The 26,085-nt window shown below is 37.7% G+C and overlaps 1 protein-coding gene across 1 annotated transcript in view; it reads right to left on the reverse strand.

Annotated features, from left to right (window-relative positions):
• The window catches only part of LOC150075107 (uncharacterized), a 617,581-nt gene that overhangs the window by 561,266 nt on the left and 30,230 nt on the right, over positions 1-26,085 (reverse strand). Inside the window, exons 2-3 of the mRNA XM_090388926.1 lie at positions 8,331-8,522; positions 4,617-4,654 (exon numbers count right to left, since the gene is read on the reverse strand). Of these exons, the coding sequence (XP_090245052.1) occupies positions 4,617-4,654; positions 8,331-8,522 (230 nt within the window). The remainder of the gene's footprint in view (positions 1-4,616; positions 4,655-8,330; positions 8,523-26,085) is intronic.

Genomic DNA, 26,085 nt, shown 5'->3' on the forward strand with positions numbered 1-26,085 from the left:
GATCACTGCCACCTAGTGGTTCATTTATCTGCAGATTCTTAATGCATGAAGAATCACTGCTCATAATCAATATGTAATACTACTACAGATCAGATAAGAAAAGTAAGAGCTGAATATGAGAAATTACTGAAAACAAGAGCTAACAATTTTTTTTTATATATTTTAATGCAAAAAAAAGACAGTAAATCAAGTAGGTTCCCTCCAGGTCTGAAATGGTGAAATCTTAGACAATCCAGCTGGAACAGACATTTTGCATCCATTTTTACAAATGAAAGCACATTTGAATGAGGTAGAAATGAAGAGAATCAGATTGCAGTAAGATTAGTGATATAATCTCTGAGAAACACCCATCAGAAAAAAATACTGAGGTTAAAGTTATGTTATTTTGGTTTTTAGGAGCATTAGCAACTAAGGCCATATTGCTCCGGGGATATGCGGTGGTCATTCCCTAACCTTTCCACATCCTCTGTATTTGGTGGTCACAGGCTCGAACACTGGTCTAAACAAGAAGAATGTGCTACGCACAGCTGCTCCTCCCCACCTGGCTACGGAGGCGCCCCTTAAAGAATGCAACATCGCTAGACTGCGGAGTGGCAATTATTTTGGACTGAGGCAGTGCCCATGTCTCACATTCATAAAGGAGGGAAACAGCAAGTAAGATAATGGAATTAGTCAGTAAGCATACAAAATAAATCCATACAATACAAAAATATCTTGATAAGAATTAAGTCTTAAAGGGACTACATAATGTGTTTGTGAAAGAAGAATATTGCTGACAAGCCTGGTTAATTAACATGGTGAGGTACTTAAATGCTAGAAACAAGTTTTGGCACTACACATCTAAATTTTAGTAATGCTTTTGATTTGGTTTGTTATGAACAGTTGCTATACAAACTAGAACATGCTGGGATTACTAGGAAGATTTTCAATTGGACTGTGGGCTGGCTAAGTAAAGGGAAACAGTTAGCAGTAGTAGTGGCATGTAATGCAAGAAAGCAAGTGTATGAGCTTATGCAGCATCAGCTAAAAAAAAAAAAAAAAAAAAAACACACCATTTCGTCCAAATGCCTGTCCAGTTCCTTCTTAAATTTATTAAACTATCAACTTCCACAATGACAGACAGACGTTTGTTCCAGCAATTAACCACCCACTGGCTAAAGGCAAATTTCTGCACAGCTGTCTTTTCTTAATTTGAATTTATGCTCCCTTAGGTTAGTAATCTGAACAAGTGGAAGGATCCCATCAGAATTAGTGTGCTCAATCCATTCAAGGCCTTATACACCTCAATCAGATCACTGTGCAGGTACCTAGTCTCCAGCCACTGAAATTTGCAGCACTTAAGCCTCTCTTGGTAAGAGGATCTCTTCATTCCCCTCACAAATCTTGTTGCCTTTCTCTGTACATGCTCAAGCAAATCTACATCCTTCCTAAAATGAGGCCTCCAGACTTGTACGCAGTACTCAAGGCATGGCCTGACTATTGCCTTATACAGAGGGACAATCACCTCCTTTTCCCGGCTAGCAAAATTCCTATATATCATTGACAAAACCCTATGACCTGCACTGGCAGCCTGTCTGCATTACTCAGAAAACTTCATATCTGACTGCACAATTACTCCCAGCTATTTTTAATTTTCTACCACCTTAAGTGCAGTACCACACAGTTGGTATGTTTCTCTGCAGTTACTTCTACCCATGTGCATTACTTTGCATTTGTCAAGGTTAAACTTCAGTTGCCACTTCTTAGCCCATCTGCCCAAATTATCTAGATCCTGTTGCAGTAGCACACTGCCATTACTGTCATTAACAACCTTGCCAACCTTTGTATCATCTGCAAACTTCGACACTAAGCCTGATATATCTTCATCAATTTCATTGATAAATATACAGAACAACAGAGGACCCAACACCAAACCCTGTGGGACTCCAGTAATAACATTAGTCCACGAAGAGCAGCACCCATTGATTACCACCCGCTGTCTTCTCCTACGCAACCATCCTTTTATCCATTGTAGCAACTTACCCTTAATATGTTCCAATTTGTACAATAGTCTTACATGCGCAACAGTGTCAAAAGCTTTCCTGAAATCCAAATATATGATATCAAAATTATTTTTTGCATCCAGTTCCTTTGTAACCACATCATAATATCCTATCAAATTTGTCAGACAAGACTTTCCCATAACAAACCCATGCTGTGTCTGAATTATTGCTGCAGCCTTGTCTAGATGATCCTGCAATGCATCTTTAACCAGTGACTCCATTATTTTACCCAGAACAGAAGTTAAACTAACTGGTCTGTAATTACTCGTGTCACCCTTCAATCCCCCTTTGTGAACTGGGGATACATTTGCACATCTCCAGTCCGTGGGGACCTCCCCTGAGTCCAAGGATGCTCTCATAATTATGGCTAAGGGTTTGCTTAGTTGCTTTGCCACCTCCTTTAATATAACTGGATAGATTCCATCCACCTCAGGTGCCTTTCTTATCTTTAACTTCAACAATTTCTCCTCCACTTTGTTCTCAGTTATTACAAAATCATTAAGAACACTGCTACAATTTGATAACCTTCTGCCATTTTCAAACCTTAACAACTCGTCATGTGCAAATGTAGATGCAAAATACTCATTGAGTTTGTTTGCTATCTGAGCAGGAGCATCAACAGTCAAACCATCGATGTCAAGTGGATCAATCTGATTCATCCCCTTCCTTTTAGAGTTTATATAAGTAAAGATATCCTTGCTGTTTTTCTTAGCATATTTTGCCAAAGATTTCGCATAATCTGCATTCGCCTGCCTAACCTCCTTTGTTACCTGATCACAGACTAGCTTATATCTGCCATAGGCTTCTGAGTCGCTTGATAATTTATATGCATCCCATGCATTTTTTTTCTCTGGCACGAGTCTAATTAGTTCATTTGATAACCATTTAGGCCTAAACATTGAACAATATTTCTTAATAGGTATGAAACTTTTAGTAGCATCCACGATTAATTCCTTGAATGCTTCCCACTTAGAATTTACTGTTGGTATCATCGTCAGTTGATCCCACTGTACAGAATTTAAAAGCTGTCTGAGACCACTGTACTCACCTTTACGGAAGCAAAAACCATTTCCTTTACCTCTGATGGTAATTATATCTTTAAGTAAATCTCACATCAGTACACTGTGATCACTGCCACCTAGTGGTTCCTTTATCTGCAAATTCTTAATACACGAATGATCACTGCTGATAACTAGATCAAGAGTATTATCCTCTCTGGTTGCCTCTCGAACATGCTGCTGCAGAAAACAATCATCCAATAAATCCACAAGAGTCTTACTAGTGTGTGAGTGACCAACCCACAAGTTCCAGTCAATATCTGGGAAGTTAAAATCCCCCATTATAAGACATTCTGATTTACTAGCCCACTCTCTTTCTCTGTACAATCGTTCAGTTTACTCATTCGAGTCATTAGGCCTATAACACACTCCTACTCTTATTTTTGCTTTCGCAGTGCTTAGGTCACACCAAACTGACTATACAGTGCACTGTTCATTTATATCAACTGGATGCACTTCTTTTGATTTTATGTTTTTCTTAATTAACAGCATAACACCTCCTCCCTTCCTATCCTGTCTATCCTTTCTGTACACATTGTACTCCCCAAATTCCAGTTCTGCATTCCTTATATCTGTCTGACACCACGTCTCTGCTATCCCAACAATATCCGCCTTTGATGTCTTGACCAACACTTCAAATTCTTCAAATTTATTTACTATACTTCTAGCATTGGTACACATGCAAGTATACATGTACCTATCCTTATTATTAGTTACCCTAACACATCCCATATACCCACCTGTTTCAAGATGACTGCCATCAGTCCCTGAAACCCCCAGCAGCCCTCACTTCAGGTCGCTACTAATAGAAGTTGTGCAAGAATCACCTTCATCTCTGCCTGTGACTACTTTTAACCTTTTAATCTGTGAATCCCCCCCAAGCTAGCAGTTTTCCGACCCACCTAACACTGCCTCGATAACATCAGCAAATATTCTTGCACCCTTTCTATTTAAGTGTATCCCATCCCTGTAGAAGCAGTCTCTCCTGTTAACAAGCACAAACCACACTGAAAAAAATTCTACCCCTTGAGCCTTGCTCATTTTCTCCAAAGCCAAATTGATTGACAAGGCTCTCATCATATACTCCCTCCTATCGAGTCTGGGCAGAATTTCAGACACTTTCAAATTTAATGCTGTCAAATCAAAATGGTACATTTTGATTTGACAACACTGTATACTATGCCTACCATCAAGATACAATTAACAAAAACACTTTTCTTGATAGGATACTAAAAGAAATGGACAACTAAAGATTATGTTATAAAAATTTATAGCACTGTCTGATATAAATCAAAAACATATAAGTCAATTTAAAAAACGATATTATAAAAATATAAATAATAAAGGTAAATTTCAAGATATGGAAAGCAGGTATCTAAAAATTCAAGGCTCAATTATATTATAACAAAACAACAAAAAACAGAGACAAAAAATAAGAATTAAATATGCATTTAAGAGAAATTAGCTTGTTAAGATTTCAAAACTGGCAAGCTCTAAAAAGTGCTATTGTTATTACCGGTCTTATTGTCTCTTCAGGAGAAAGACTTTCTTCATCTAAGGAATAAAAAAAGAAATGTATAATAAGATGTTTATGTACAGGAATAGCAAAAAATATCTCTACAAAAGATAAAATAGCAAAAAATATCTCTACAAAAGATAAAATAGCAGCAAAAAAAATTCATAATGCACAGAGAATACTGCTTTGTTTGAAAGAAACAATTCTTTTATTCTTTCCAATTCAATGATGGCTGCAAAATTAAAATAACATGAGAGGGTAAGCTTTACTTTAATGTATGAAAGGCAAATTGCTTTGAATCAACCATCTTCTGCAAAATTTAATGAGAAATATTTATAAAGATTTGCAATTATCAGGAACTATGGCAAGAATCATTAATCAATTCAAAGTAATATTAAACATTCACTAATTTATCAACAATGTTGACAAAGCATTTGTGAAACTTTATGAATAATACCACAATTAATTATGCTTTATTATTTGCACAACAAAACACAGGAAAGTAGCATTTATTTTTTGCCTTAAATTGCAAGTGGGTTTCAAGGTATGATACAACAGCACAGACCTAACTATACTGTACCCAAATGCACTGACAGAGAGAGAAGTGATATATGGTCCTCAGCTGCCATCAGGCAAGCTGAGGACCATCTATCCAATCAGGTGATTCATCAGGTGAGCATGCTAATGAAAACCATCAACCTAAAATAGAAAAGTCTGTGTGAATTTTGAAAAAAATGTAAGAATTCTAGTAATTCTCAAGTATGGTATTTCCCCTCTCCCAACTGAATTATTAATTCTTTTTTTACTGTAGAAATACAGTTGTAAAATTTTCTTTAAGGCTCTGTTTTAGAGTAAAACTATGTTAATTTTCCACAGAGGCTTCAAATTTTGCTTACTTCTCAACCTAAATTTGACCTTAAGGCAACAGTCAGAGAAATAATTGTTTATACAGATATATCTCAATGACCTAAAATATTTATTAAATTTCAATAAGAGCTGCATTTGCATTAGATAATTTTCCCTCATCAGACATGAAATGATCTATCTGCATTACAAGAATTTTGCTAGCAGGGATAAGGAGGTAATTATCCCCTTATATGAGGCAATGGTCTGGCTACATCTCGGACATACAGGTCTGGAGACCTCATTATAGGAAGGGTGTAGAGCTACTGGAATGAGAACAGGGAAGGGCAATGAGATTAGTGAGTGGAACAAAGGGTTGCTCTTAGCAAGAAAGGCTTAAGTTCTGCAAATTACAAAATCTGGAGACTAAGTACCTGTGAAGTGATCTGATTAAGGTGTATAAGGCCTTGAATGGTTTGAGCACACAGGATTCTTCCTCTTGCTCCGATTATGCACCTGAGAGGGCATAAATTCAAATTGAGGAAAGTTAGTTGTAGAATAGATGTGCACAAATTTGCCTTTAGCCAGCGGGTGGTTGGTTGCTGGAACAAGCTTCCATCTGTCATTGTGGAAGTTGATAGCTTAAATAAATCAAGGAAGAACTGGACAAAACTTTTGGAGTGAATGTATGGGTGAAATGGGAATTTTTTTTTTGGCTGATGGTGTATAAGCTTGCTTTCTTGCATCTACTAATGAATTTCTTGTCTGTACTAATACTAAACATTCCTTCTGCATGTGCTGACAATGGCAGTTCTGTATTGTAGCATAAAAATAAGATTTCATAATTGGGGAGATGATTTGTGAACAGTTATTATAATTGATTAAATAGTTAGTGTGTTCCATATTTTCATTGTGAAAAGTTGTTTCAAAATTAAAAAATTCATCTTTGGTTTCCACAACGGTTTTAGGAAATTATTTTCAGATTTCCTGCGAAATTATATCTGGAGTACAGTACACATACATATAGAATTTTCAGACAACAGTATAAACATATGTTTCAAAGGTCATTTCAAATAATGTATTTGTTTATGTATGAATTATCTAGAAATATTCAGGTAAGTGCTGAACTATCTTATCTGCAGTTCTAAGTAACTGTAGACATATTTTATAATAGATGGCAGCTAGAAAATAACTTTGAAAATTGAAAGAAAAGTTTGAATCCAATAGTTTCAATTTTCCAATTTAGGCTTATAGAAGCCAAAACTATAAACTTTTCTGGATTTCTGAACTAAAAGTTTTTTCAGTTCTAAATTTTAATTTCACTCTAATGTTGGGCAACAAAGTCAAAATAAAAACAAATTAATATTCCAAAACATTTATGCACAAAATATTCAATTTTAAAAATTTCAAAATTCCACAAAGAAACTCACCACACACAATCTGCTACTATCAGAAAACTTCCTCACTAAAGGGGCCAGTTTTCTAAAATCATGATGAAACAGAACAGGATTATTATTATTATTGTTATTGCTCTTATATTATTTCTCCCTGACTGGGGGATTCCACTCCATGATGGGTACTGCTACCATGTACACAGGGTGGTTGTAATGTCTGGTGTTACTGTCTGTTGAGGAAATCTCCGACTATCCTATAGGCGTTCAGGATTGCGACTTTCTGGAGTTCCTTGTAGGTGTTCTCTGAGAGACCTATTGCGGCTAGACTGCTATGTAGGGTCTTTGGTACCATACCGGTTGTTGACACGATGATTGGAATGGTTGTTATTATTATTAGCCATATGGTGCAAGGAAGCCTGAGGCTTATGCTGCACCAATCAAAAAAAAAAAAACAAATTCCCACATTATTTGAGAGAGAGAGGGGGGGGAGAGTCAGAAGTAGAAGGGAATCACCAAGAAAGCAAGAAAGAGAATAATGACAATATTCAGCTTAGGACTCTGGGTTTGCAAAGCCCATACTCACCAGATGTGAGCCCCTGGGGATGCTATAGATACCCTAAAACAAATCTAACATTCTGTGGTTAAAATTCTTGTATATATTAAATGAAAATCACAGTGCAATAGTTCTTAACCTATGGTCACAACCCATATGCAAATAAATCATGTATTGGACAAAAGTGCAAATGATGAAGCTTTTAACACTAGCCACAGGTGGTTTGATCACTTTAAATGCAATTTTCCATTGCAAAATACTTTAAAAAGAGAAAGAAAAGCAAATAAAACAAGACGTTCCAACAAAAAATAAGTTTTTCCTTTGAGAAAAATGAGGCCACACAATCCAAGTCCATGAAAATATAAAATGGGGACATTTTTGTTTATTTCCAGCTTATATTACATGAAGTTTATATGAAGGAGAAAATCAGTTGGCTACTAAAGAACATGAATTATATGGAAGAGAGGGAAAAATGTACATGGAATGAGGAGGGAGTTGAGTCGCCAATTGTTTTTCTATTTTGCAATATTTTTAAACTTTATTAAACATGAACCTTAAAAAACTGTGCTTTTTATGCACACAAATAAAATATATTTTTTTGCCTTTGAAACATCTTTCATATAATATATGTCACATGCAAGTCAATGCACTTGGAGGTAGATGCCCTTTTTTTTTTGTTGCAGTTCTAGGAACAGAATATAAATACAACAAACAAAGAGGACTTCCTGTATTTTTTTTAACATGGATCACCAAAAGGACATCAAAATGGATTTGGGCCACAGCTAAAAAAAAAAAAGTTAGCAAGTACTGTTATAGTGTTCTATTTTGAAAATAGAACACTATAACATTATTCCAATTTTATTTTATTTCAACTAACAATAGGAACAATTTTATTACTTTAAAGTTTCTTTCATCTTTACTTGCCTGCACAAACTGGACAACATTTTCCTAAAGGAATGTATTTTTGTGTCTTGCACTCAACTTCAGGACACTCTTCGGAATCACATATTGTAGTTCCCAAAAGACACTTGCAAGATGTACATGGATCTGGATTCCACTCTTCTCCATCGTTATAGTGTACCCCACTAAACAAGCATGATGTTCCATCATCATTATCTAAAATTTCATGAATTGAAAAAATAAAAAAAATTGTCAAAAAGAATTTCCCACACTCTACATTCATATTTATATTAATCATTTCTCAAATTAAAATCACAAGCATTCTTTATAAAAATTATATTAAAACAAGTTTTCAAAGTTAAAACTTATTTTAATATCATCATTACTACTGAAATTTTAATTCAAAAATTTTGAATTAAAAAAAACTGTTCAATTAAGTCATATGTAAAAAATGTGACCTACCTAACTGATTAAAAAAAAAAAATCCAAGTTTTTGAAAAAGATATGAAGGTGAGAAAGTTGGAATTAAGTGAGTGCAAAGGAAGCACTGCACCTTTGGAATTGTAGTCCAAGTTTAAAGTTTTAGGAATGAACCAAAAATGCACAAGAAAGCTTGTCATAAACCATTTTTGAATTGGTATTTAGCTATGCAGTGCAAGACAGCTCAAAACTTTTACTTCACTAAATGTAACCCACAAATTTTTCCAACGATTAACAATTCAATGACTAAAAGAAACATTACAATTCAATCTATAAATCTTTCCCTTCAGTTTCAATTAAATCACTTCTAAGGTACCTGCTTAATAAGCTCTCTAGCCGATAGTCTAGCCCAGCATGTCCCAAACTGGAGTCCGAAAACCCCTGGGGGGTCCATTTATTCAAATTATTCATTCTATGTATAGCAAACTGATGATAAATAAAATTATTATTATATATTTACATAAAAATAAGAATAAAGTTGAGTTGTTTTAAATATAAAACTTTGAATTTTCTTTTCAGAAAACCCAGTGTTCAAACATATATATACACACACAGAGAAGCATACATATATGCATATGTTTCTCTATGTGGACCCCTATATACAGGGTGTCTCAAAAATATTGGTACAAACGTTTAGGGGAGGTAGATAACATCTAAAGGAATGTGAATCGCATAGGAACCCATAACCGGAAACATCACCGTAAGTCGGTACACGGCACTGTTCATCAGTTCGCGAGATGGAAAATTTCTGGTTTACTCATTCAAGCAGTAGTCGCCGCACAAAGAGCATGCAGCGATATACGAACTGTGAGCTGGCAGACATACACCTAGTGTATGGATTAGCAGAGGGCCCACACGGTGTGCACCCCCATGCGGCACAAAATCGATTCGCAATAAATGTGTGGGCAGGTATGGTCGGTGGCCACTTAGTCGGCCCATACCTGTTACTATCCCACATGAACTCCGCTAAATATTGGATCTTTCTTGAACAAGTTCTACCAGGGTTACTTGACGATGTTCCAGCAAATGTGAGATGCAACATTTGGTTTCAAATGCGTCTCACATGACAGGGTGCCTGCCCATTATGGAAGGTGTGTTCGTGACCATTTGAACAGCGTTTTGGGCGTCGATGGATTGGCCGTAGTGGATCCGTTACCTGGCCCCCCCATGCTCACCCGATTTATTGAGCCTTGATTTCTTTCTGTGGGGGCCCTCGAATCTATCGTGTATGAATCACCTGTGGAGACTGAAATGGATCTCGTGGCAAGACTCGTCTGTGCTGCTGCTACTGTCAAAGAAACTCCAGGTGAGTTTGACCGTGTCTGCCAATCCATGCTGCATCGGTGTCACACATGCATCGCGTCTCATGGTGGAACCTTCGAGAATCTGTTGTAACATCATGAAATGCATTCATCTCGTACTCCATTGTTAATATTATGTCAAATAAATGTTTGCCACTAATTACTGTCTTGTGTCATTTCTGCTTCTTGTGCCTCTGCTACTACTTTCCCGTGATGTTTCCGGTTATGGGTTCCTATGCGATTCACATTCCTTTAGATGCTACTTACCTCCCCTAAACGTTTGTGCTAATATTTTTGAGACACCCTGTATGTATGTATGTATATATATATATATATATAAGGGTAAGCAAATCCTTAGCCATAATTATGAAAGCAACTTTGGATTCAGAGGAAATTCATCTGGACTGGAGATAAAAACAGGAATGCAATTATATTGCAGTCACAGCATGGATTTGTTAAGGAATCTGATTGGATATTATGATGCAATAACAGAGGAACTGAAAGCAAAAAATAATTTTGATATCATATACTTGGACTTCAGGAAAGCTTTCATACTGTTATGCATAAAAGACCGTTATACAAGTTGCAGCAGTGTGGCATTAAGTGTAAGTTACTGATATGGATAAAGGGATAGTTAAGTGGGAGAAGACAGAGTGGTTACTAATGGACACCGCTCTTTGTGGACTAATGTTATTAGTGGAGTCCCCCAGGATTCAGTGCTGTGCCCATTGTTTTCTATATTTATTAGTGTTATTGTAGTACTGTACATGTAACAAGATTAATGTATAAGTCTGTACATAATGCAAAGATTGGTAGGGTGGTTAATGAAAGTAATCAAGATAAGATACTGCAACAAAACTAAAAAAAAAAAAATAGGTAGATGGGCTGAAAAATGGAAAGTTTAACACTGAAAAATGCAAGGTAATGCATATCGGTAGCTGTAATCCCAGATTAATGTACCGACCATGTGGTACTAGAGTCAGGGTAGTAGAAATGAAAAAGACCTGTTGGGGGGGGGGGAGGGGTGTAATTATGCAGTCAGATATGTTCTCTGAACAGTGCAGACAGGCTTCCAGGGCAGTTCTTGAGGTTTGTCAATGATATATGGGAACTTTTCTGGAAGGGATAAAGGAGTAATTATCCCATTGAACAAGGCAATGGGCAGCCACATCTTGAGTAATGCATAGGGGTCTGGAGGCCTCATTTTAGGAAGGATGTAGATCTGCTGCAATGGATGGGAGAAGGGCAACAAAATTGTTGATGGAAATGAATAGGCTGGTCTTACAAAAGAAAGACAATTTCTGTAAATTGCAGCATAAAGGGATATAAATTCAAATTGAGGAAGGATGGTTGCAGAATGAATGTGAAAAGGTTTGATTTCATCCAGTGGGTGGTTGATTGTTGGAACAAATTTCAATCTGTTGTTGTAATGGATAGTTTGAATAATAACTAGACAAATTATTGGAGGGGATGGACAATGATGTGGGAGGTTTTTTTTTTTTTTTTTGGCTGATGCTTTATAAAGCTTTATTCCTTGCATCATCTGCCACTACTAATAATAATGGTGTCATTTAACCAATCTGAACAGGTGTATTGCCTGTCTATTGATGTTTTTGAGAACTTCGATGTAATTTTTTTTTAGGTGTCTTCCACACATGAACATATTATTCCACTATTATCTTAAAAAATGGAATTATACCCTTACTATCTCAAAAATACCTCCTTGCCACCTGCCTGAACAGAGAATTTCAATGTTTGACTATATTTTACTAACGTATTTTTTAACCCCATGTTACTTTTTTCCCCTACTGACTTTTACTCAATCCTCTCCAGTGTGCAAGATATTTTGAAGTTGTTAGTTCACATGTTTAAAACCATGCATTCTGTAGCATTAAAACATATTAATCTAACCATAGTTGCAACTTATCTAGCCTGTTATCCTGAAGCTCTGCTTCAAGATGGCAGGCTTCAGGGATGCTTGACACTACCCATTAATAACTCACCCAATCTGCACATATCTGCAAATTTTGACATCATGCCCTGTATTCCTTTTCTGTGTCAGTAAGAATATCAGAAACTTGAGTGGTCCAAACACCAATTCCTAAGGAATCTCTCTTCTAACTCTAGCCATTCTGAAGAGTTACTATTAATTAAAGCCATTGTCTCCTGTTGTGTAGACATCTCATAATCCATCTAAGGATCTTCTCTGGAATCCTAATATGCCCCAGCTCCTACAACAGTCTGTCATGAAAGACTAAGTCAAATGCTTTGCTAAAGTCCAAATAATGCTGTCATTTTCTCCATCCAACTGAAGAGTGAAACTGTTATGATAATTTCTAAAGTTAGTTAAAGAAGATTTTCCTTTTGCAAATCATTTATTTCTTTTAGATGATCCTATATTTCATTCTTAATTTTGCTTGATTTTTATATGAACCACCTTTATAGACTGATGATACACATGTGCTTCTTCAACCTAAGGAAATTACCATCTGAGTCTAATGAAGCCCTCATAATTAACCTTAATGATTTAAAGCATTCCCTCTCTTCATCCTTTAAAATAATTGAATACTTGCAATCTACTCCAGGTCCCTTACTTGGCTTCAGACTCAAAAATTTTTCTAGTAAATATCTTCTGTGCTTTGCATATCTGATTTCACAGTGCTCAGGTTTACTAGCTCAAGTTCTCCTTGGAAAAAGTTAAATCATACTGATTATAATTGTACCTATCTTGTTTTTATATTAATTCACATTCCTATATATATGAAAATAACGGTATTTTATTTTATATTTTAAAAATCTAATGTTTAACCTGCTGCTGCTAATGTAGCAAAATGAAGTTTAACATTGACAAATGTAAAGTACTACACATGGGAAACAGCAATCCCAGAGCAACGTATCAACTCTGTGGTACTATACTGACAGTGGTAGAGAATGAAAGGGACTTGGGGGTGGTTGTGCAGGCAGATATGAAGTTCTCTGAGCAGTGCAGACGAGCTGCAAGAGTAGCTCATGGAGTATTGTCAATGATATACAGGAATTTTTCCAGCAGGGATAAGGAGGTGATTATTCCATTGTATAAGGCAATGGTCAGGCCACACCTAGAGTACTGTATACAGGTCTGGAGGCCTCATTTCAAGAAGGATGTAGAGCTGCTGGAACGAGTACAGAGAAGGGCAACAAGATTAGTGAATGGAACAAAGGGGTGCTCTTACGAAGAAAGGCTTAAGTTTTGCAAATTACAGTGTCTGGAGACTAGGCACCAGCGAGGTGATCTGATAGAGGTGTATAAAGCCTTGAATGGTTTAAGCATGCTCAATGCTGATGGGATTCTTCCTCTAGCTCAGAAAAATCACCTGAGAGGGCATAAATTCAAATTGAGGAAAGACAGATGTAGGATAGATGTGCGGAAATTTGCCTTTAGCCAGCGGGTGGTTGGTTGGTGGAACAGACTCCCATCCCTTGTGGTGGAGGTTGATAGCCTAAATAAGTTTAAGGCTCAGCTGGACAGGTATTTTGAACAAACAGAGGGGTGAAGTGGATTTTTTTTTTTTTTTTTTTTGGCTAATGCTGCATAAGCTTGCTTTCTTGCATCAAATGCCTCTACTAATGCTAATGCTAATGTAGCATCTGACAGATGACACTTTTTAAATTTTTTTACTATATTTTTAAATCTGAAAATGAAATCAAATCCTCGTGTATTTTTCCTCACCATTATTTGCTATCTGGTTATACAGTATACAAGCAACTGCTGTATAATGCAGTACTTCTACAATACAGTTTCGCTCTAACACAATTGATAAAGTGCAGAAAACCTCGCATAACACAGTATTTTGTATTGGAATAATTTCTTTGTTGTGAATTATATTCCAGCCCTAAAATTTGGGCAACTGCTGATTTATTTAAAGAATGGTTTCTAAATTGTTTTGTGTCAGCTGTGGAAAACTATTTCAAGCGAAAAAATTTAGATTTCAAAGTTTTATTACTATTGGATAACAAGCCAGGTCATCCAAAAGCTGAAGTAATGTTACTACCACCTAATACAACTTCTTTAATTCAGTCCTAAGATCAAGTCATTATATTGATTCCGAATCTATTCAAATGAGAGAAGCATGGAAACATTTTTCAATTCTGGACTGTATCGGAATCGTAGCTTTATCGCTCATAAGTAAAACCATAAACATTTGCGAGCTGGAAGAATGTGTGGTCAGAGTCAGTTCATTCAGAAAATATGCTCGAACAGTCAGAAAAAACAGAACTGGTGCGATTGTAGACCTTGCTAAGTCGGTATAAGAAGATTTTGATGATATGACTACTGAACACATCCAAGAATTACTGATAGAAAAAAAGAGGCTAGAAAAGTAGATTGAGTGGAAATGGCATCGGAGGTAAACCAAATCAATTCAAATGTAGTGCAGATGAAATTTCAGAAGTTCCAAATTTTACATTAAAAAACATATAGCAAGGCATAAACAGCCAAATAATTAGAATCTTATTAGATTAGCATTAATAAAGGCACATGATGAAAGAAAGGAAGCTTATACAGCAACAGCCAAAAAAAAACCTTCTCATTTCACCCATCCACTCACTCCAAATATTTCTCTAGTTCTACCTTGAATCTCTTTAAGCTATCAACTTCTACAATCACAGATGGAAGTTTGTTCCAGCAATCAACCACCCACTGACTAATGGCAAACTTCTACACATCTATCCTACAACTGCCTTTCCTCAATTTGAATTTATGCTGTCTCAGGCAATTATTCTGAGCAAGAGGAAGAATCCCATCAGCATTGAGCATGCTCAAACCATTCAAGGCTTTGAACACCTCAATCAGATCACTTCGCAGGTGACTAGTCTCCAGACACTGTAATTTGCAAAACTTAAGCCTTTCTTCATAGGAGAAACTCTTTGTTCCATTCACTAATCTTGTTGCCCTTCTCTGTACTCATTCCAGCAGCTCTACATCCAGGTGCCTCCGTAGCCAGGTGGGAAGGAGCAGCAGTGCGTAGCACACACTTCTTGATTAAACTGGGGTTCGAGCCCGTCACCACCAAATACGGAGGATGTGGAAAGGTCATGGAATGACCACCGCATATCCCGGAGTAATATGGCCTTAGTTGCTAATGCTCATAAAAACCAACTCACAAACACACACAAACAGCTCTACATCCTTCTTAAAATGAGGCCTCCAGACCTGTATATAGTACTCAAGGTGTGGCCTGACCATTCCCTTATACAAAGGGATAATCATCTCCTTATCCCTGCTAGAAAAATTCCTGTATAACAATGACGAGCTACTCTTACAGATCATCTCCACTGTTCAGAAAACTTCATATTTGCCTGCATAACTGTCCACAGGTCCTTTTCATTCTCTACCACTGTCAGTATAGTACCAAACAGGTGATATGCTACTCTGGGATTACTGCTTCCCATATGCAATACTTTACATTTGTCAATGTTAAACTTCAGTTGGCACCTCTCAGTCCATCTGCTCAACTTTTCTAGATCCTGTTGCAGCAGCGTACTGTCATTAGTATCATTAACAACCCTGCAGGCCTTCATATCGTCTGCAAACTTGGACATTAAACCTGATATACTATCATCAATATCATTAATAAATACAGAAAACAACAATGGACCCAACACTGAACTTTAGGAGACTCCACTAATAACATTAGTCCTCGAAGAACAGTGTCCACTGATTACCACTCTCTGTATTCTCCCACTCTACCATCCCTTTATCCATAGCAGAAATTTGCCTCCAATGCCACACTACTCCAATCTGTGCAGCAATCTTTCATGTGCAACAGTATCAAAAGCCTTTTTAAGATCCAAATATTTGATATCAAAATCACTCTTTGCATCCAGTTCCCTTGTGACCACATCATAGTATCCAATTAAATTGGTTAGCCAAGACTTCCCCTTAAAAAACCAAGTTGTGTCTGAGGTATAACTAAAGTCTTGTCTAAATGATCCTACAATACTTCTTTAACCAGTGCCTCCATTAATTTCCCTGGAACAGAAGTTAAACTACCTGGTCTGTAATTACTTGTGTGTGTGTGTGTGTGTGTGTGTGTGTGTGTGTGTGTGTGTGTGTGTGTGTGTGTGTGTGTGTGTGTGTGTGTGTGTGTGTGTGTGTGTGTTATGGAGGTTTAATGGCGCATAAGCTGCTGAGGCTATAGTGCGCCTGTAATGTAATTACTTGTGTTGCCCTTTGATCCTCCTTTGTGAATTGTTGTCACATTTGCACATCTCCAGTCTATAGGGACCTCCCCTGAATCAAAAATGCTCTCATAATTATAACTAAGGATTTGCATACCTCTTTTGCTGCCTCCCTCAATTTACTTGAACAGATCTCATCTACCCCAGGAGCCTTTTTTGATGTTAAGCTTCAATAAATTCTCCTCCACTTTTCTCTCAGTAATCACCAAATCATTTAGCTCCCTATTAGAATTTGATAAACTGCCGATATTCCCTTCCCTAAAGAATTCCTCGTGTAATAGTAGTGGCAAATGATGCAAAAAAGCAAGCTTATATAGCATCAGCCAAAAAAAAAAAACATATGCACATTAAACACTTGTCCCATCCATACCATCGAATAATATGTCTATTCCTTCCTTGAATTTATTCAAATCATCCACTTTCACAACACCAGAAATGAAGCCTATTCCAACAATCAACCTGCTGGCTCAAAGCAAACTTTCACACATATATCCTGCAACCATCCTTCCTCAACTTAAATTTATGCCCCCTCATGTGTATAGTCTCAGAAAGAGGAAGAATACCATTCACATTCAGCTTACTCTATCCATTCAAAGCCTTAAACACTTCAATCAGACCCCACAGGTGCCTAATCTCCAGAAACTGCAATTTTCAGAACTGAAGCCTTTCTAGATAAGAGCATCCTTTTCTTCCCTTCACCAGTCTGGTTGCCCTTCTCTTAACCTGTTCCAGCAGAGCTACATCCAGCCTTCAGATAAGTATACACTACTCAAGATGCAGGCCTAATCATGGCCTTGTACAAAAGAATAACCACCTTATCCCTGCTAGCAAAGTTTCTGTATATCATTGACAAAATCCCATAAGTTGTCCTGGCAGCATGTCAGCACTGCTCAGGGAATTTCATATCTAACTGCACAATTGCCACATGTTGTTTTTATTTTCCAATACCTTTAGTGTAGTACCATGCAGTTGATTAGTTACTTTGGGATTACTGCTACCCAGGGGCTCACATCGGCAAGTATGGGCTTGGCACACCTAGGGTCCTGGGCTGGGTATCATCATTCTTCTCCTTCTTGGCGATTTCCTTCTACTTCTATCTCTCTCAGGGTAATTCAGAAACTTTTTTTTCTTTTTTTGTTTTTTTGGCTAGTGCAGCAAAAGCCTCAGGCTTCCTTGCACCGTATGCTAATAATAATAATATGCAATACCTTGCACTTGTCAAATGTTAAACATCAATTGCCATTTCTTAGCCCATCAGCACAATATTTCTAGATCTTGTTGCAGCAGTTCAACCTAATTACTGTCCCTAACTAGCCGGCAAACCTTTGTATCATCTAAAAACTTAAATATTAATCCTGATATACCTTTATCAGTATCATTAATAAATATTGAAAACAACAATGGGATCAAGGTTGAACCCTTGGCACACTCCACTAATAACATTAGCCCATTGATAACCACTCTGTCTTCTTCTACATAACCAACATGGAAGTTGATAGCCTAAATAAATTTAAGGCTCAGCTGGACAGGTATTTTGAATGAACGGAGGGGTGAAATGGGAGTGGGTTTTTTTTTTTTTTTTTTTTTGGCTGATGCTGCATAAGCTTGCTTTCTTGCATCATATGCCTCTACTAATGCTAATCTCTTTATCCACTGCAGTAACTTGGCCTCCGTAGCCGAGTGGGCAGGAGCGCAAGTGCAGTAGCACACGCTCTTTGAGTAGACCGGGGTTCAAGCCCCTGACTGGTGAATACGGTCGATCTGCCAACCCGCACTGGACCAGCGTGGTAGATTATGGTCCATTTCCCTCAGCATGAATTGTTGAGGAGGCTTCCATCCTGCAGTGGGTTGATAATGGCTGCACTTTACTTTTACTTTTTTACTTGGATTTCAAGAAAGCTTTCCTGAAATCCAAATGTTATTTGCATCCAAACTAGATGCAAATAACAAAATAATTTTTTGCATCCAGTTCCTTGGTTACATCATAGTAACCTATCAGACTGGTTACACAAGACTGCCCGTTAACAAGTCCATGCTGAGACTGCAGTATAATTGCATTCCTGTCTAGACAGTCTTGCATTACTTCTTTAACCAGTGACTCCATTCATTTCCCTGACACATATGTTAAGTGAACAGGTCTGTAATTACTCATGTCACCTTTTGATTACCTTTATGAATTGGAGATACATTTGCACATCTCTAGTCCATAGGGACCTATTATGAGAGCATCCTGAATCCAAGGTTGCTCTCATAATTATGGCTAAGGGTTTGCATACCTCCTTTGTTGCCACCCTTAATATGACTGAATAGATCCCATACACCCTAGGTGCCTTTTTAATGTTCAGCTTCAACAATTTCTCTTCCACTTTACTTTCGGTTACCACAAAGTCATTTAGCTCCCTGTCAGAGTTTAATAAACTTCTGGCATCCCCTCCCTAAAAAATTCCTCATGTGTGAATGTAGATGCAAATTACTTATTCAATTTCTCAGCAACCCGAGCAGGGTCATCAACAGTTAATCCATTGATATCAAGGGGCCCAGTATGATTCAACCCCTTACTTCTACTGTTAATATAAGCATAACCCCAGGGGTTCACATCTGGTGAGTATGGGCTTGGCACACCCAGGCTCCTGAGCTGGATATCATCATTCTTCTCCTTCTTGGTGATTCCCTTCTACTTCTTTCTCTCAGGGTAACTCAGGGGAATTTTTTTTTTTTTTTTGGCTGGTGGGCAGTTCCATGTTGCAGTTTTCTTTCCCTATCAGGCTCAGTAAATTTTAAACATGGCTAAGAATTATATATTACTCTAATCAAAGCATGTCAAGATGTAGTACAGGTACCAACTGCAGTGCATATGCTTTGAAAAATAATTACACCCCGAAGCTTACAAATATAGTAATAGTAACTGAATAAATTAGCTCTCCCTAAAGTTTAGTTCGAGAGACCGTTCGCATAGTGGGAGCCTGGTTGTATTCTTATTCTATCCGTTTATCAGGTTAGGCTGTTCATAATGTATTTTTTTCAGCCCTTTAGATTTATTGTTTCTTTGTATAGAACTCAAATAGTTAGTATAAACTTAGCATAGCATAGCGTTAGGAACAGCGCAATACAATTTCTGTCGCTAGTTGACACTTCCGTTTGATATATACAAAAAAAAAAAAAAAAAATTCATATACTGCACTTCCGTTTTAGATGGAAGAAACATTTTTAATCCCGTTGCCGAGTACGCCGAGTTAAAACGGCAACCGTTGCATGCACGGTCTGCGTGGAGATTCCTAACAGAATCCAACCCCAATCAAAAATACCTGTGGTCTGCGTCTGTAGTTTCAACTGGAAATGAATTGAAGCATCCACTTGGATAAAACGAAAGAATTCTCCCTGTCTAATTAGTTGTGTCACAGTTGCTGTTCATCAGGAACGAAATGTTTACGTCCACAATTGACAAAATCATTAATATATTCAGGAATCGTATCCAGAAACTCCAGAGAAATGTTAATCTCTCTCTCTCTCTCTCTCTCTTTTTTTTTTTTTTTTCTAAAGAAAATTTTACAAAAAAATTACAAAACATGTTAATGATCTAAAAGAGAATGGAAGAGTGAAGTAAAGCACATTTCTTTATCTCAAACAGTCAAAGAAATAGTTTGGTATTTCGTAATGATTTTTTATTTTACATTTGCACACTGATTTTTTACCCTTTTTGCAGTTCAACAGAAATATTCATTATAATGCAATCTCCTCCAATTTTGTATTAGATTTACAACTAAAAGTTTATTGAAAATGTGAGCTTAGGCTATCAAAGGTTTACAATATTTGTGATGGTGCGAAAAGATTGGCTGGTAAAAACGTAGGACGAGGATAATAGCTCCTGCGATTTCATTTTTAAAGAAAGGGACCTACAGTAAATTCCCAAAATATTACAGAATCCAAATAAAGGCAAGTTGTGTCTTATAAACAGTGATAGCCAGTAGTAGACTAGGAAATTCAGGCAGCACCCCTAGGAACTAAGACTTTGGGGTGAAGGCGCCCGCTGCTGCATCCGGAGGGGAGTTATATATGTATGAATGTGTTAAGCACCAAAGCAAATACGGCTATGAGAAGTCGGTCAATTATGTCTGTAAATTGCGTGTATTCTGTTGTCCACTTGCCTATTAGCTCAAAGAAAAACCCGAATTTCCAGGAGAATCACCTGCGATCAACTTCTGAGACTGATTAACTGGACCAAGTTTTCAAAGAATGCACAAAATATTCTTCAATGTCGTTAACGGGATTCGAACCTTGGCCTTTTCCACCGGCATGGGGAGGAAATACATATCAAGTGCGTTAAGTATAAAAAAAAAAAAAAAAAATATATATATATATATATATACACATATATATATATATATATATATATACACTGTGCTGTCACTTTATTAGGTACACCTACCTAGTAGCATGTTGAGCCTCCTTTAGCCTTGAAAACTGCCTTAATTCGTCTAGGCATGGATAGAACAAGATGCTGAAAACGTTGTGCAGGAATGGAGTACCATGCTGACATGAGTGTGTGTGTGTCACTCAGTTCCTTGAGATTCTTCGAAGGTGTAGCAAAAGCCCTTTCCACCTCATCCCAAAGTTGTTCAATAGGATTGGGATCCGCGGACTGAGCGGGCCACTGCAGCAAAGAAAAGTCATTGTCATGTTCCTGGAACCATTCCGTACATTCGGGCTTTGTGCACTGGCGAATTATCCTGCTGAAAGTAACCATCTGAGGATAAAGCAACGATGTTTAGGTACGATGTGGCATTCAGATGTGAATCTATGGGTATCAATGGAGCCAACGTGTGCCAAGAAAACATTCCCCACATCATAACACTGCTCCCACCACCTTGCACAGTAGTCGTCAGACATGACGGGTCCAGGGATTCATGTTGTTTTCGCCAAATTCTGAGCCGTCCATCAACGTGATGCACCAGGAACTTCGACTGGTCAGACCAAGCAACTGTTTTCCAATCCTCGATAGTCCAGTGCTGGTGTTGCTGTGCCCACAGGAGGCGTGCTTTCTTGTTCTTCATTGATAACAAAGGTACGTGATGTGGCTGTCGGCTGTTGTAGCCCATTCCCGACAAAATGTGACTAGTGGTCCGTTGCGATATTTTGTTCTGCGCACCAAGGTTGTATTCTGACGTGATGTACGACATTGTGGGCCGTCTGTTTGCTTGCAGAATTCTAGCCATCCTCCTCTGACCTCTCTCATTAACAAGCGATTTTCTTCCACAGGAGTGACGTTGAGAGGATGTTTTCTGTTCGTTGCACCATTCTCGATACACCCTTGAAACCGTGGTGCGTGAAAAGTTCAGGAGAACTGCAGTTCCAGAGATGCTTTGTCCAGCACGTCTTGCATCTACTACTATGCCACGTTCGGAAGTCGGTTAGGTCACTCCCTTTACCCATTCTTGCTACGGTTTGCACGCTTAACTGATACTAGAAAGGTTATTCTGCTGTATTTATATCCACAACAGTGATTATGTGACTTGCAACGTTGTGGAACAAACCATTTGTATGCACAGCAGGAGTGTACCTAATAAAGTGGCAGCACAGTGTGTGTATATGCATCTGTCATACCGATTTATTATTTTTCATTCACTAAACCATTTCATCAACTAAATACCTCGTTATCCTATGTAACTTTAAGGGGTTACATTTAATATCCTATATATATATATATATATATATATATATATGAAATAGAAAATATACTAATGGGTTAAAACGTGAAGTAGTAGTGGAAAGATAAAAATAAAAATAAATAAGATATGACAAATGCACCTGAGTGTTCAAAGAAGCAGCAAGGAAAGCAAACGTTTATAATTGTAAGGTTGAATTAATAAGTCAGTTAAGTGTGAAGATGGAAGTGTAAATTTCACAAAATGCCAACAACTAATAGGAAAAGGATAGCAGAAATATGAGAAATTGTAGATGTGAAAAAGAAAGAATGAAACAATGGAACAAAGTGAATATCCTATATGTTCGATATCCCATATTCGATACTGAAATACACATATATAGTGTTATAACTGCATTGGGATATCCTATATGTTCGATATCCCATATTCGATACTGAAATAAATATATAGTGTTATAACTGCATTGGGATATCAGTTTAGGGTTATATTTTGTATTGGAGTTTTATTTGAAATTGAAAAGAAATCATGGCTGACTCAGACCAGAGCAGCAAAGCAAGAGGCTCAAGCTAATGGGAGTGCTGTGGCTCAGGGGAGAACTGAGGGGAGACGGTTGTCCTCTGAATCACAGCCTTTTGAAATGCACTGATTGTTTGATGTTTGTGGAGCAATCAGGAACGGGACATAATATTGCCAAGGGGAATGTCTTTGTGTGTACGCGATATAAGGAGTGTGAGTAAATCAGGCGACAACTCAGCGTTGTCATGAGCCTATATGAGAGCTTGAAGGACAGGGTGGATGCCCTCGAAAGATTTAAATTGAGGGCCCATCAAGCTCTCAGCTGCCCATGTCAATGCCAGAGCTGGCACTTGAACATCACGCAACACAGCGGCAACCCCCAAGGCAGAATGCGCTGGTTCCAAAGGAACTAGTTGTTGTCGGTGACTATTGTCACGGAAACGGGAAACATATTGTGCGAAAAGGATAGGGTACGTCTGCCAGCAGCAAAGGTTGATGACGTTGTAGAGCAGATATCATCTTTTAAGGACACAAAGGGTATTATTGTTGTACACGTTGGCACTAATGATATTAAGAGTAGGAGACCAGCAGAATTACTTAACAAGTAGGTCAATGTTGAAAAAAAGCCGTGAGTTAGTATTGAATTTGAAAGTGTCTGCAATTATTCCAAGACACGACAAGAGGCAGTATATGATGAGAGCCTTGTAGATCAATTCGGCCCTGGAGAGATTGTGAAAGGCTCAGGGGACAGAATTTTTCGCAGCTTGATCTGTTCTTGTGAATAGGAAAGTCTACTTCTACAGGGATGGGATACACTTAAATAGAAAGAGTGCAAGAATATTTGCTGATGCTATCGAAGCAGAGGTAGATAGGTCAGAAAACTGCTAGCCTGGGGGGATACACGGACTAATAGTTTAACAGAGCTGCTGGCAGAGGTGAAAGTGATTCTTGCACTGCTTCTATTGAAATGCAATTGAGCAGAAGTCTGGAAACCAAGGTGATTGGGATTTTCAGGACTGCTGGGAGTCATAGTGGAACAGGTAAATACATGGGCTGTTTTCGGGTAACTAAGAGTAGAAAGTGCATGTATACTTGCATGCAGACCAACGCTAGGAGTATAGTTAATAAATTTGATGAGCTTGAAGTACTAGTCAAGACATTAAAGGCAGATATTGTTGGGATAACAGAGATGTGGTGTCACACATATATAAGGAATGCAGAACTGGAATCTGGAGAGTACAATGTGTACAGGAAGGATAGACAGGATAGGAAGGGAGGGAGGGTTATGCTATTGGTAAAGAAACACATAAAATCCAAGGAAGACCAGCTAGTCAACATGGCTGGATAGTGCAGTGTCGAGTTAGTTTGGTGTAACATAAGCACTGGGAAAGCAAAATTGAGAGTAGGGGTGTGCTATAGGCCTAATCACTCTGATGAGTATAATAAGAAACTGTGCAGAGAAATAGAGTGGGCTAGTAAATCAGAGTGTCTTATAATAGGAGATTTTAATTTTCCAGAATATTGACTGGAATTTGTGGTTTGGTCACTCACACACTAGCAAGGCTTTTGTGGATTTATTGGATGATTGTTTACTACAGCAGCATGCACGGGAGGCAACTAGAGGGAGTAATACTCTTGATCTGATTATCAGTAGTGATTCTTCATGCATTAAGAATATGCAGATAAAGGAACCACTAGGTGGCAGTGATTACAGTGTGCTGAAGTGGAATTTATTCAAAGAGGTAACTACCATCGGGGGTAAAGGGAAGGGTTTTTGCTTTCGTAAAGGTGACTACGGTGGTCTGAGACAGTATTTAAATTCTATACGGTGGGACCAACTGATGATGTTACCAACAGCAAATTCAAAATGGGAAGCATTCACAAAATTAATCTTGGAAGCTACTAGGCTTTTCATACCAACTAAGAAATACTGTTCAAGATTTCGGCCTAAATAGATGTCAAATGAACTAATGAGATATGTGGGACCAACTGATGATATTACCAACAGCAAATTCAAAATGGGAAGCATTCACAGAATTAATCTTGGAATCTACTAGGCTTTTCACACCAACTAAGAAATACTGTTCAAGATTTAGGCCTAAATAGATGTCAGATGAACTAATGCGATATTTGGCAGAGAAGAAAAATGTTTGGGATACATCTAAATTAACATGTGACAAAGAAGTCTATGATAGATATAAGCTGGTCCGTAACTAAGTCACAAAGGAGGTTAGGCACGCAAAGGCAGATTACAAGAAATCTTTGGCAAAGAATGAAAAGAAAAACAGCAAAGAGTTCTTTACCGATGTAAACTCTAGGAGAAAAGGAATGAATCAGATTGGTCCACTAGATATTTAAGATTCAACTGTTAATGATCCTTCTCATGTGGCTAATAAAGTAAATGAGTATTTTGCATCTACATTCACACATGAGGAGTTATTGAGGGAGGGGAATGCCAAAGGTACATTAAACGCTGGCATTGAGCCAGATGATTTTGAAATAATTGAGAGGAAAGTTGGTGAGAAATTTTTGAAGATAAACATAAGAAAGGCAACTGGGGTTGATGGAATTTATCCAGTTATATTAAAGGAGAAAGCAAAGGAAGTAAGCAAACCCGTAGTCATAATTATGAGAGCTTCCTTGGACTCAGGGGAGGTACCCATGGACTAGAGATATGCAAATGTGACCCCAATCCACAAAGGAGGATCAAAGGGAGAAACATGTAATTACAGACCAGTCAGTTTAACTTCTGTTCCAGGGAAATTAATGGAGGCACTGGTTAAAGAAGCATTGCAGGATCATCTGGACAAGATTTCAGTTATAGCTTGGACACAGCATGGGTTTGTTAAGGGGAAAGTCTTGTCTGACTAATTTGATTGGATACTAAGATGTAGTCACAAAGGAACTGCAAAGAATAATTTTGATATCATATATTTGGATCTTAGGAAAGCTTTTGATACCTTTGCACATGGAAGAATGCTGCAAAAATTGGAGCAGTGTGGCATTGGAGGCAAATTGCTGCTATGGATTAAGGAATGGTTGAGTGGGAGAAGACAGAGAATGGTTATCAATGGACACTGTTGTTGTTTTTTCTATTGATTAGTGATATTGTTGGTGGTATATCAGGCTTTATATCAAGTTTTCAAACGATACGAAGGTCGGCAAGGTTGTACTCAGTCACGTTGTGAAAAAAGCTCATAAAAATTCCTCTTGTCTTCGATGGGACTCGAACTCAGGTCTTTTCCACGAGGGGTGGGGAGGACGCGATCCTACCAACTGTGCTACCCTCGAGGGTAGATATGATGCATGTGTAAATACAGCTGTACGCATCTGCCTACAGATGCCGGGTTTCTTTGAGGAGAAGCAAACGTATAACAGAAAATTTCTGAATGGACTAAAAAACTGTTATCAAAATTATATACAAAGATTATTATATTAATTACTGTATTTGTTCTTTAGAATAATAAAAATTGCTGTTTATTTATTTATTCTTTTTGCTGAGTAATATCGGTCCCCGCCTAATTAAGGGGTGCAGACCCCTAGCTTCATGCTCAGTGCCAACTGGATAATTCGCCATTGGAGATAACAGCAATAGCATTC

The sequence above is a fragment of the Mastigoproctus giganteus genome, chromosome 14 (genome assembly GCF_048544385.1).
Source record: "Mastigoproctus giganteus isolate SK-2022 chromosome 14, ASM4854438v1, whole genome shotgun sequence".
NCBI lineage: Eukaryota > Metazoa > Arthropoda > Arachnida > Uropygi > Thelyphonidae > Mastigoproctus > Mastigoproctus giganteus.